Source organism: Manis pentadactyla, chromosome 2 (assembly GCF_030020395.1).
Source record: "Manis pentadactyla isolate mManPen7 chromosome 2, mManPen7.hap1, whole genome shotgun sequence".
Classification (NCBI taxonomy): domain Eukaryota; kingdom Metazoa; phylum Chordata; class Mammalia; order Pholidota; family Manidae; genus Manis; species Manis pentadactyla.
In genome coordinates this window covers 217,650,844-217,664,275 of record NC_080020.1, presented here as the reverse complement: position 1 = coordinate 217,664,275, position 13,432 = coordinate 217,650,844, and the positions used below count along the sequence as shown (strand labels likewise).

At 46.0% G+C, this 13,432-nt stretch overlaps 1 protein-coding gene across 4 annotated transcripts; it reads left to right on the top strand.

Moving 5' to 3' along the window:
* Window positions 1–1,088: 1,088 nt before the first annotated feature.
* FKBP1B (FKBP prolyl isomerase 1B) lies at window positions 1,089–10,733 on the top strand. 4 transcript variants are annotated; one of them, XM_036881877.2, is made up of 4 exons: window positions 1,089–1,268; window positions 4,752–4,799; window positions 8,946–9,058; window positions 10,121–10,733. In XM_036881877.2, the coding sequence occupies exons 1-4, from the start codon at window positions 1,232–1,234 to the stop codon at window positions 10,247–10,249; spliced, it is 327 nt and encodes a 108-aa protein (XP_036737772.1). In that variant the 5' UTR covers window positions 1,089–1,231; the 3' UTR covers window positions 10,250–10,733. The 4 variants fall into 4 exon arrangements, with proteins under 4 accessions (XP_036737772.1, XP_036737773.1, XP_036737774.1 ...); XM_036881878.2 differs by having other exon boundaries at window positions 10,075–10,203; XM_036881879.2 differs by lacking the exon at window positions 4,752–4,799.
* The last annotated feature ends 2,699 nt before the right edge of the window (window positions 10,734–13,432 follow it).

The following is a 13,432-nucleotide window of genomic DNA, read 5'->3' as shown; positions in this document are numbered from 1 at the left end:
GGAATTTCAGGCCCTGACCCTCACAGTACCTATCTTTGTACTGTGTTGAGTACAAAGTACACAGCTGACCATCATCTTTCTTGAACAAAACAGCTAGTTCTCCTGTAGCGATTAATTTAACCTGAAGTCTCTGAGCTAACCTGGGAGAGTAGGGGATAGGGAAATGGAGGACGAACACCTCTAGGGCCGGCTCTGGACTGCCTATCTTCCAGCGTCACTTGTAGCTTCACATCAATTTTTGGAACAATGCAGAGAGAGACAGAGACAGAGAGAGACAGAGAGAGAGAGAGAGAGAGCGCTTAAACTTAAGTACCATTCATTCTTCAAGTAAATGTTACATCCTCCAAAGGTATCTATCCAGATTCCTGGATCTCTTTTGGGTGGAGGCGAAGAGTCTGGCATGGTGAAGGGAGGTGAAGAGGAGCTCAGGGTTGAACTCTTTCATTCATCTGACAGAACGAATCACACTGTCACAGATTTAGTTTTTGGGGGACAGTGATTCTGTCTTAATTGGTGCTCCTAGGGCGCAGTTCTTTGCACAGGGAATCCATCTCTGCGTGGGGCAGAACCACCCAGGATGGTGAAGAGGGATTTAGGGTGGCTGGGGGAGGGTCAGCAATGACTGGTTTCCTGCTCCTCCAATACTACCAGCTACAGATCGGGCAGCTGAGCCAGGGTACGTGCCTCTTTGGTACATCCATAACGTTATGAACACCACGGCAGTAAGTGCATCTAATTAAATTGTCGGTTTAGTTGCCGGCCTTCCCCTAGTCTGCGGGACTGGGTTGACTCCCCAAAGCTTAGCACAGAGTAGGTGCTAGATAAGTATGTGCTGAAGGGATGAACTGACGGATGGATGGATGGAGGGAGGGAGGGAGGGATGGATGGATAGGTAGGTGGGTGGATGCTCAAGTGTCTTCGTGCCTCCTTCACCATCTTCCCAGTTTGCGGGTTAACGATCCTTATTAACCCCGCCAAGCTCCGGAGCAGCCGTGTCTGGGTCGCTCCCCTGGGCCCCGCCCCTGTCGACCCCACCTTTCCGCGCCGCGCCGCCCCGTCGCCCCCTCCCGCGTGGCCCCTCCCCGCGCAGGTCCCGACTCCCGCCGCACCTCCTCCGGCTCTGCAGTGGCGGCGGGGAGGCGAGCCGGAGCGCCTGCGGGGCCAGGGTCGGAGCCGAGCCGGGGTCGGGGCAGCAGCGGGGACCCTCGGAGGCGGGGCCAGTGGGACTGAGATGGGCGTGGAGATCGAGACCATCTCCCCGGGAGACGGTACCGGGCGGCGGAGCTGGGGGAGGAGGAAGGGTCCCGGGGCGGAGCCGGGCGGGTGGGGGTCTGACTGGGACCGAGGTGGCTCGGAGGGTGCCGAAGGTGGGGGCGGGCCTAGGATGGGGGCGGCGGGAGGAGACCCAGACAGAGCGTCTAGGGTCTGGCAGACGCTCCTCTGCCCTCCCCTTCCGCGCCCGCTCACCTAGGGGAACGAAGGCGGCGGCCGGGAAGTGGGGTCTGCGGCTGGACACCGCCCCGGGGGCCTCGGGCAGCCGCTGCCGTGCCTGGAATCGCTCGGTTATCCGCCACTGCTGCTTTCTCAGGGCCAGGTTTTAGCTCCGCTTTCCCTGCCCTGCCGGGTGAGCTCTAGAAACGGGAAACGTCTTGCTTTAGGGTCTGTCCTACTCGGGGCAACCCCCTTCTAACACACCCCGCGCGGCGCCTCCCGCAGGTGGTCCTCTGCGGGCTGGGCGGTAGACGCCGCGGGGACCCGCCAGTCTGGGGAGAAGCGCTCCCGCCGCTGCCTCTGCATCTCGCTTTTTCTTCCCCGCCCCTCTCATTCTCTCCAGCCATCCTGCAGGCTCCCACGGCTTTCATTATCGTCTGCAAACCGATGGCCTCCAAACTTAAGCCTCCCAGCCCAGCCAGCCCTCCGACCTGAGTTCACGGTGGTCCATTTATCTAGCTGCTGCTTGACCTCTACCTGGATGTCCCGCTGATCCCTCAAACTCAGCAAGTCCAAAACAGAACGCATGCTCCTTGTCTTCCCCACTGCCAAGCACCGTCTGTATTCCCTGCACCTCGCCTCAGGAACTGGCACCACTCACTTTCCCAGACATCCCTTGTATAATTAGACCATGGTGTGCAAGGCATAGCCATTTCTCTATTTCTTTAATTCAGACTGGTACCCCCCATTTCTGTAGGATTTGACAGGCAAACCATGTCAGACATTACTGACTGCCCCCACCTTCCCAAGGAGATCGGAGGGCCTCTTGGTTATAGGCCACCCTCTTTGTTGAAACGCAGTACAGACAACACAGCCGTAGGTCACCTCTTATCACCTTCAGGGATAGGCTTCTTTGCGCTTGCTGGTACCCGCGGGCTGGGGCCCAGGATGCATCTCCCCTTGTCACCCGACACAGCACTGCCACAGGGTTCTGCTAGGAGGCTGAAGGCTTCTTCTCCCTTCTCTGGCTCGAGGAATCCTTTACAGTTTTCTCTCCTTACTTTCTCTCCCTGGCCAAGGACAAGGGGCATTTTCTCTTCAGGGACATTAGGTTTTTAGGGAAAGCTTGAAGGAACTTGCCTTTCTGCTTTTAGCCCAGTCTAAACCCTTGAGAGAAGGAAGCATAAAAGGGTCAAGCTACTGTCCTGTTCCCCAGGAGATAAATGTGCAAGTTAATATTTCAACAAGTATGCTGAGGTGAGCTGGGGACGCCTGTCTGGAGGAACCCCACACCATGTCCTGTGAAGTCCTCCTGATGAATATTTCTAGGCTCCAGCCCCTCAGCCCCTGCTCTGGTTCAGGCCACCATCATCTCTCACCTGGATTTCTGCTCAGCCTCTAAACTGGTCTTCCCACCTCCATTCTCACCTCCATGCCTTTCATCTGTTCTTGCCCCAACACCCTTCCCCTGTAAAATGTTTTAATGAATTTTCCATCTCCTTCTCCAGGCTGATGGTGATCTAGCGTATTCTTACCTTCCACAAAGGAATGTCATCTCTTTCGACCAGTCCTTACACCCACTACCAACTTTTTTTCCAGTTATAGCAATCTGCCTGCAAAACATGCCAGTTAGTCAGTAAATGTTATATTGAACATGTGCTATGTGCTAGGGCCCAGGGTTACAGCAGTGAAACAGATGAAGTTCCTGCTTTTGTGCCAGTCTAGGCCTCTGAACATGTTGTCCACATTTCCCAGATTTTCTCCCTTTACTTCTTCTGGCAAACTACTCATCTTTTCAGACCCAGTGTAACTATCATTCCCTCTCTGACGCTTTCCCTGACACCCACAGTCGGTTAGTTGTTCCCTCCCTCAGACTCCCAGAGTCCCCTAAACGTTGGCTCTGGTGTTAGCTGTCCCAAGGCTCTGTTATACAGCCCCATGGCTTTAAATTCCACCCAAATTTATATCTCCTGTGCAGACACTGCATCTGCCTACTTGCAATATAAACTCAGATGTCTAGTAGGCATCTCAGGATTGCCACCTGCACCAATCTGTTCCTCCCAGTCTGCCCCATCTTAGGAATTAGCTCTACCATCCTCCAGTCACCCAAACTGAAAGCCCAAGCATTGTGCTTGATTTCTCCTTTTCCCTCATCCTGGACCCCATCTCCACTCCATTAGCAAACCCTGTCAGCTCTGCTTCCAAAATATATCTTGTCTATTTTGCTCTCTTCTCGGCTGCCACCATGGTAATTCAAGCCATCATTGATTTCCTGTCTAGATTATTGCAACAGGCGCCTAACTGTCCATCCTACCCACAGCAGCTGGAGTGATTTTATAAAATCTTAATTCAGATTATGTCATTCTCTTGCTTAAAACCCTCCAGTGGCTTCCTATTGCACACAGAATTAAATCCAGTTCTTCAAGGCCCAGCATGATACAGTGATTCTTTCCCACTTGCCTCCTGTCTTTCCAGTCACCTAGCCACCCTTACATTTAGCAAATACACCCACCCTTTCCCATCTCAGGGCCTGTGCACTTGCCGCTCCCTTTCCTGCAGTGCTTTTCCCAGCATTTTGCTCATCCTTCAAGTTTCCGTTCAAATGTCACCTCTCTGAGAGGCCACCCTGGACGACTCTTTCTCAAGTGGCCTGTCCCACTGTATGTCTCTTTAATTTATCATTGTGTTTATTTTCTTTAGAGAACTTATCACAATCTATGATTTTCTTGTTTATTTGAGGATTGTTTGCCTCCCTCCATTAGAATGTAAACTCCAAAGGGGTAAGAGTATTGTCTGTGTGGTATCCTGCTATATCCCTGAAATCAGGCCCAGGTCTCGCACATAGTAGATATTCAGTAAATATTTATGAATGATTGGGTTTATTCATCCTTAATTGCAGTCATCACCCTGCATTATAATCTAGTATTTATGTCTGTTTCCCTAACCTCATCAATTCATAGATTGCTCTGTGTTTCTGGAATCTAGCCCAGGCCTGACACATAGTAGGCTGTAAAGTCAGTAAATGTTTGTAGAATGGATGAAGGAAAGTAAAAAAGGGCAATCAAAGAAAAAAAAAAAAAAAAGAACCAGAAGAACCAGGAGAGAATAGAGTTGAGGAACCCAAGGGAATCTCACCAAGGCCAGAGAGGTGCAGTGACTAATCTGGCTCATATAAGGCACAGAGTCAGAACTAGCCATGGGCCTCTCCATGGTATAGAGTGGAGTGCAGACCACATCTCCAGGTCACAGTCACACCTGAATGTCCCAGGTGACTTTTTCTCATGCCCTATTCATTCACCTGCCCTCTTGTCTCCTTGCAGGAAGGACATTCCCCAAGAAGGGGCAGACGTGTGTGGTGCACTACACAGGTAGGCTGGCTCCCTCAGCCCTCATCCAGACCTGCCGTCCCAAGGCAGGCCCCTCCTCTGATACCCTCTCCAGTGGTACCTGCTCCACTGGATCAGGCCCAAAGCCCAAGGCAGCCACGTTTTCCTCTGACCAACTATCCCCCACTTCTCCCAGCCAACCTTACAGGAATGAGAAAGAGAGTGTGCAAAGTTAACCGCTCCCCACTTACACCAGCAAGAACCGTCTGAGGCGCCAGCCTCTAATTGAGCCAAATACCTCCTTTCCCCTTTCTTCTGTTTTTGGTAGGGTGGAGCCTGGCCTTTCTTATGTTTGGAAATCTCTTCTTAAGGCTGTGAGCAGACTCCCTTTTTGTTCTACAGTATTATTAGAGAAGAGGAGGTTGGCTTTCTCAGAATTCCCTTCTTTTTTCAAAAATAAGCTATTCAGTTCATCCTACTGTGGGTGAGCAACTGCTGTGTGCAAGATGCTGTGCTGGGCACTGGGGGCACAAAGATGAAAAGGAAGGATTCCTGCCTTCTTTGGGGCTGTGGGGTTGGGCGAGAACAGCCAAATCATCCAGAGGCTCTGATGTGGTGTGAGGGGTGTGGTGATGGCCGTGCTTGGCTCAAGGTGCTATGGGAGCCAGAGGGGAGCCCCACATCTCTGCGACCTCTCTTGGATGGTCTGTATGGGAAGGCCAGGTGGGCTGAGGAACATTCTAGATGAAGGTCCTGAGGACTGCTGGCAGGAAGATCACGAGCAGGTGTTTGTTCTAAGTGGGGGGAGTGCTCTGCCTTGTGACCTGCTTCCCAATGTGGCAAACTTGGTGACAGCCACTTAACAGACAGCAAGGCCAGCTTAATTCCTAGGACATATTCAGATGGGGCCATTTTTAGCAGTTCTCTGGGCCAGTGTGAAGTGCCAGGTTAATTCTAGGCAGACGGTGTGGGTATTTCTCAACAGCTATGTGGCTGTTCGCTGACGTCAGTGGACTGGAGCTGCGTTTTATCTCCTGGTGATGTGGCCTAATTACCATGAGTCCTCTGGGGCCTCTGACCTGTGTAATTGATTTATCTGTTCTACATGTTGCAGACAGACCAGTACTTATTAAGTTACTGAAACCACAACATCCTTTTGAAAAGACTTCTTACAATACATACAGAGAGCAGGCAACATGCATTAAGCACTGATGCCAGCCATGAGATTCTCTGGTTTGGGGAGAGGGATTGTCTCATCAAACGCAGCAGGAGACTGTATGGGATTTTTTGGTAAATTTTTTAGTAAACATAAATACAGTAGAGAACATAAATCTAAGGTGTACGGGTCAATGAAATTTTTCAAAGCGATCACACTCATGTAACCATTACCCAGATCAACATATGCATTTCCACAAAGCCCAGGAGTGTGCCTCGTGCCTCCTGCCAGTCATTATACCTCCCTAAAGGTAACCAGCCCTCTGACTTTTGTCCCCGTGGATTGGTTTTGAACATCATATAAATGGAATCATAGCGTGTACTCTTTTATTTGCTTATTTCACTCAAAATTACGTCTGTGAGATCCGTCCAGAGAAGTTTGTTCCTTTTTATTTCTGTAGAGGTCATTGTCTGAATATACTGGTTTATCCTATGGTTGATGGACATTTGGGTTGTTCTTAGTTTTTGGTTATTATGAATAGTGTTGCTTTGAACAATCTTGTGAATGTCTGTTGGTGCACGAATGTACACATTTTGGTTGGGTATATATGCAGGAGTGGTATTACAGGGGCACAAGGTTATGCCTATGCTCAGATTTAGCAGATACTGCCAAACAGCTTCCCAAAGTAGTTATGCCCTTTTGCACTGTCAGCACCAATGTATGAGAGCTCCAGTTCTACATCCTCGTCAGCACTTAGTCAAGTTTTTGTCTTTGTTTTGGCCTTCTCTGGTGAGTGCCTGGGGGTATCTCATTGTGGTTTTGACTGGCATTGCCCTGATGACTAATGAAGTTGAGCACCTTTTCCTGTGCTTACTGGCCATTTGGATGTCCTCTTCAGTCCACTCAAATTTTGTCCAATTAAAAAATGAGTTTTCCTTTTTCTTATTGATTTATAGGAATTCTTTATGTACTCTGGATATGAGTCTTTGGTTGATTAGACCCTATTCCAAACATCTCCCAAGCTATGGCTTGCCTTTTTTACTCTATTAATGGCATTTTTTGAACAGAAGTTCTTAATTTTTATAGGGTCTTACATATTGATCTTTTCTTTTAGGGTTAGTACTTTTTGTATTCAGAATCTTTGTCTATCCCTAGGTCATGAAGATATTATCCTATTGGGAATTCTTATAGAAGCTTTATCATTCTATCTTTCATATTTAAGCCTATGATTCATCTAGAATTGATTTTTGTGTGTGGGTGAAATAGGGGTCAAAGTTTATTTTCCCCCCATATGAATATATAGTTGATTAAGCATCATTAATCAAAAAAATCATCCTTTCCCAATGCAAGGCAGTGACAGCTTTTTCAAATCAGGTAACCATACGTACATGGGTCTGTTTCTGGACTGCACAGTTTTGGCTGATTTTGTAGCTGAGATAACTGTACATGGTCTGAAGTAGATTAAGTCTTTTAAAACCTGAAGAAATTGGGGAATGAGGAAGTCTTTAAATGGAGTGTGTGTGTGCGTATGCATATCTACATGGATATTTGTCCAAAAATGTGTCTGTGTGAATGTATGTAGATCTGTTCATCTGAATATTTTCTTAGAATCTGTTTGGCCACCAGGGTTTTTCTTGTGTGTGGGCATAAATACATGTGAGCATGCATGAGTATCTCTGTGTATCTGAGTGAGCAGTCTGTGTGTATTCACGAGTTTGTATTTGATCTCCTTAGAATCCATCTGTGAAAACACAGGGTTTTCTCCTTTGCCTGGTTTGGTACCCAGGGCAAGAACCCAATTTATTCTGCCCAGAAGCAGGGAGGTAAGACTGTCCCTTGTATGCATTTAAGTTGTAGGAATTCAGAAGTGCAGTCACAGAGCTCAGTGCTAAGCTGGCCCAGACCTCCCATGTTAAACATGGCAAATTTGAAGCCATGAGAAAGGAAGTGATTTGCCTAACTTCACACAGTGAGTTAGTGGTAAAATCAGAACCCAGTTTCTGAACTTACAAACCAGGTCTTCCTCTGGTCCCAAATCCCCTCTTATTGCGGTTCGTGGGCTGTAGGAGGAAGCTGTGGAATAGCATCATTTAGAGAAAACCTGATCTTCAAGTCATTCACCAAGAATTGGAAGTAGAAAGCAGCTCTTGGGCCTTAGGCAGCTGGATTGAGACATCGTGTGCACATCGGGGATCACGAGTCAGAGGCTGAGAGATGCTCCAAACTTCTGGAGACAGCACCCAGGATGTCCTGGATTCCAGCAGCCCTGTTTGTATGGGGTTTGGAGGCCACCACTGACTGGCTGGGTCACTTTATGCTGTTCACTGCCACAGAGGATGGTGTGGCCTTGGATTTTACATGTTGGGGGGAAATCAGGTGAGGACTCAACCTGAGGCAGAAATGCCTGGGAAGACATCTCAGGCTGAGGAAGTGGCACAAAAACAGTTGTAAAGTGGAGAGGTATTCGAGAAAGGTGTGACCTGAATGGGAAAAGTTGGAGGAGGAAAAGAAGGGAAGAGCACAGAGGGTCACCAGGTGTGCAATAGCCAGAGCTTGAAGTGCCTGGACGCAGTTAGGCATTTGGATTCTGCCACAGGGAACTATTGAAGTGTTTTAAGCAAGGGACTAAAATGACCAGATGTGTGTTTTAAAATGAAAATCATTCTTGGCATAGTGTGGAGAATGGAGTGGAGTAGGATGGAGCAAAAAGACCAGTTAGAGGTTGTTCTGTACATAGGTGAGACATGACGGTGACTTGGTAAGGCCATGGGTTGTGGTAACAGAAATGGAGAAAGTAGGTGGATTCGAGACATATGTAGGACATATGTAGATGTAGGACTTGGTGAGAGGCTGTGTGTGGAGCTAAGCAGGGGGAAGTGTCCAGGGTTCTTGCTTGGACAGCAGGATGGATGGAGAGGACTTGAAAAAGAGCAGGTTTGTGCAGAATAGGAATTCCATTTTAGAATGTTAAACCTGAGTTGGGAGCTAACCCATGACCACAGCTCTTTTCCACCCTATTCTTGCTTTCACAGGAATGCTCCAAAATGGGAAGAAATTTGATTCATCCAGAGACAGAAACAAACCTTTCAAGTTCAGAATTGGCAAACAGGAAGTCATCAAGGGTTTTGAAGAGGGCGCAGCCCAGGTAGGATGAGGTTGCTCCTTAAGGGGTTTTGGAGCAGGTGGGGGTCTGGCTCAGCACTGCCCTCCACCCTCACCCTACCACAGACCACTCCTGCTTTGACTCCATTGCCAGGGCATGGCAATGCCATCTAGTTTCAGTCCTGGCTTTGTGTCCATGCTTCTTTTTTTGCCAGCATGGCTTCTTTATGTCACCAGGGGCTCTCATACCGAGCACATCCCCCCAGGCTTGCTCAGAACTAGCTGAGGAGGCCTGTGAGCTGCCAGCTGTCTGGGACTGAGGCAGCAGAAGAGATTGGGCAGGTGGTTGCCAAGGTGTTTTTTAAAAAAGTTTAAAAAATCCCCAACAATTTCAGACTTGCAAAGATATGGCAGAAATAGTAGAGTTCCCATATACTCTTTACTCAGCTTCCCCAAATGTAAACATTCTACATAACCATAGTACAATGATCAAAACCAGGACATTAACACTGATACAATACTATGAACCTATCCATTCCAATTTTTGAGTTGGTCATTCGAAATTTAGAAATCAGTTGATGCAGATTTCACCAATTGTCCCACTAATGCCAGGTGGATTCTTTGCAACTGCTGTGAGCCCTGGCTCAAGCTCTTCTTCCTTGGTCTATGAAGTCATATGATGCTCCACCAGAGTGGGTGTTAGCCCTCCCCATCTTGCTGTGGTCTCTGATCTCTAAGCCTCTTTAATGACCAGCTCCCTACTTGAGTGGATACATATACATGTGCTCTTTATACACTCTCTAAATTTTTTTGGAAGCTATGAATAGAAGTGTTTGGGCTGTATACTTGAATAACAGGCAATGTTTGTTGGATGAATGAATTTGAGACTACTTTGTGGAACTTATTGTCCCACAGTCTTCACTAGTCTGAGGTAGAATCTGCATTTGTCACAGCTCTTAGCCATCACTTTAATGTACGACATAAAATTCATGTCAGATCTTCAGAATTGATAATTTGGGAAAATGGCATAGTTATCTTACTTTTTTCTTTTAAATCAAGCTGGGTCCCTCTTTCTCCTCTCCCCATCTGCCCCCATCCCTGCTAGATGAGCTTGGGGCAGAGGGCGAAGCTGACCTGCACCCCTGATGTGGCATATGGAGCCACGGGCCACCCTGGTGTCATCCCTCCCAATGCCACCCTCATCTTTGACGTGGAACTGCTCAACTTAGAGTGAAGGCAGGAACTCGAGGTGGCTGGAGATGGCTGCTGCTCACCCTCCTAGCCTGCTCTGCCACTGGGACGGCTCCTCCTGCTTGGGGCTCTTGATCAGTGTGCGAACCTCACTGCCCCACGGCATTATCCATTATCTCTGCCCAGCTTGCTCTATATGTGTTCATCATTGTTCACACCCATCTTTGCTTGAGGAAACTTTGGTTGCAGATCCAAACATTTCAGGTTGTGGATTTTGCGTGATGCATGTAGTAGCCATTCCTGATCACAGAACACAATTTGTTTGCACAATCTATACTGCCTTACCTTCACTTAAACCAGACACACAGGTGCTCAGACTTGAAATGTACATGGTGTACACAGAGGGACTTGAGCCAGTTACCTTTGCTGTCACATTCTTAGAAATTGTTGGCTGCTTACACAATGTCCTCTTTGAAAATGGTATGTAAAATAAAGGCTCTCTGCTCGACAAATTCTGTCCATCTTTATTGTAGGTAGGAAGTGCCTTAAGGACCACATAAGCCAGTTGCCCTTGGGAAAAAGAGTGGAGAGGAGCCCTCCAAGTAGCCAGGGAAGTGATAATAAATATAGTGACGATGATGTGAATATTGTACATGCTGGGCCTTGTTCTTTGTGTTTTTAAATAAAATTACCACCAATCCTCTAAGCTGCTCTTCAAGGTAGGTATTACTTGCCACTTACCTTACAGACTCAGGATTCTCCTCTGAGTAACTAAAGGAACATATTGCCTTCAGATACCATAGCCTAGTAATCAAATACAGTATTCGTTCACTTTATGTGATCTTGCAATCTGTTTGTTTGGACTTAGAGGGATGAGCTCCGCTCACCCAGATGGAAAAGAACACTGTGAATCTGAACAAATGAAGGTGTGTTAGGCCTTGGAATCATACACCTATACTGGGAAGTTACATTTGAACAGAGTATGTGATTCTCAGCTTGTTTTCATGTTTACCGCTTAGATTCATCTAGATTTATTCTAACTTACATTGGGGGATTTGTCCTGAGAAGAATGTATGATTCCACATGTTTCCACATTAACTGTGGAATTCCATCTTCATTTACTATTATTTGTGGGAATTCCCTGGTAGGTTTTAACATCAGCCCACTTACTGGTATGGGTTACGTTTGTCACAGAAGTCTGGGGCAGTGTGGCTAAGAGATTTTTCTTTTAGCTGGCATAGGTGGGTGGGAAAAGCTCTTAGCCATAGTCAGGGTTATTTGGTCAATCATGGTTTGAAATTATTAAGATTGAGGAGTGAGGGGCTGGTAACAGGTGCTGTTGGTTTCCTTTATAGACCCACTGAAGTCCTGGCTCTCTGTTTCTTTGCTGAGGATTGAGGAATTAAGAGACAGTGCTTTAAGATGGAGAAAATGAAATGAGAAAGGAGCTGTCTTGTGTTTAAATCACCCAATCCAGGGCTTGCTCCTACCATGGGACCAGACCAGCCAGTGGATGCTGCACTCATTCCTTTCTGGCTTGTTTCCTTCAGAACTTTTTAGTTCGCAGCTTTCCTCAGACACAAATACTGATAATTCCTCAGAACTCAGCCTGCATAAACGACATACTCATGTTTTCTGCTGTGACACCAATAGCAAAACTAAAAATGGCACCAGGGCCCATTTCAAGTGTCCATTATAGGGTTATATAAAAGATCTCAGTCTAGAGTATTTATAGCCTAGGTGGTAATGGGAGATACCCACTAAGAGAACCAAAAGAAATAACGAAAGAAACAAATGCAAATACTTACTGGCTTTACAGGCCCTGCTTTACTGACTTTTAAAAGATGGTACAGATAATTAGGATACACTATACTAACAAGCTTGAACATTGTCCTATGAGAGCCACTGAAAGCTGTTAAGCACGAAAGCAAAGACGAGATCTATGTTGTATCAGCCATTTTCAAACTTATGGTCAACACATTTTCTATTCACACAAAAATCTTTTCTTAGAAACTTTTAATCTAGAATGTAAAGCAGCTCTGGCACACATGTGCACATGCACGTGCAGACACAATCATCCCTTGTACTTTAAAAGCAGTTTGAAAAACTGAGCCTTGGATGCCTGGTGCAGAGAATCATAACTGTGTCCATGGCATCTTTGCACACGCAGACATAGCACAGAGTAGGTACTCAGTGTTTGTCCACAGAATTAAAGTTCTATAATTTAATTGGGACAGTTCACAAAATGGCCAAACAGTTACAGGGAACTTTTTAAACTTTTTACTTTCAGGTCATGAAATTCAGCTAACAGACATATTAATTCAAATGATGGCCCAGCCATAATTATTAACAGAAGGTATTTATCTGTTATTAATTTAAAATAACTACACCAGAGGCAAGCCAGTCTGTCACTTAGACAAAGCACACTGTAAAGAAATCTAATTTGTTTTCCCCTTACAAGAAAGTCTTTTAGAAAATGCTTTTTACATTTGTAAATATCTAAAGGCACACCACACATTATAAAAATAAATAACTCATAAAACCATTCACAAGAAAATCACAGCTGTGGCTCCTTTGTCATCTGCCTGTCCTTCTTAGAAATGACTCTTTATATTCTTATAATGCTTTCAAAAAGCATTTGTACGTAATTAATACAATTTTTTTCATTTTCAATAATAGGCTTTGAGAAGAAAGTGCAAAAAGTATAAAAAAACTAATTTCTTAGAGCAATGACAGATTTCAAAGCCAAAAGCAGTTAGTAGTAGAATAGTTGCTCTTTGTCCATTTAAATGATTCAGTGCTTGTACCCTTCAAATTCATTTTGGGTTATAGTTATTTACAAAACAATTAGTGCATGTTTTTCTATTTGGCCTATGCCTACACCATAAAAAGAAAATTACAGCTATCTCTTCCAAGCTGCCAAGCTACGATGAATGTAGTAATAACCACACTATTTCCATGCCATGGGACCTCATATGATTGCAAGAATAAGCATTAAGTATTTTATGGCAAAGATATATGAGCTAAGGTCTAAAAGCGGAAGAGTACATAAATACAATCTTACACATTGGTTAATAACCAACACCCATTACCCAAGCAGCTTGCTCTCAAATTCTAACAATGTGCTGTCATCTGAATGTCCATTTCTAGAACGAACCTCTGTTCTAAGGACAAGGGTACCCACTTAACAGCAGATTTTTATGTCAGCTTTTTACCCATTCAACCA

Bases quoted from the DNA above. Each gene is read 5' to 3' on its own strand.
- FKBP1B (XM_036881877.2), top strand. From the start codon at position 1,232: ATGGGCGTGGAGATCGAGACCATCTCCCCGGGAGACG. The intron at 4,800-8,945 runs GTAGGCTGGCTC...TTGCTTTCACAG, and splicing joins GTGTGTGGTGCACTACACAG to GAATGCTCCAAAATGGGAAG. The intron at 9,059-10,120 runs GTAGGATGAGGT...CATCCCTGCTAG, and splicing joins TTGAAGAGGGCGCAGCCCAG to ATGAGCTTGGGGCAGAGGGC.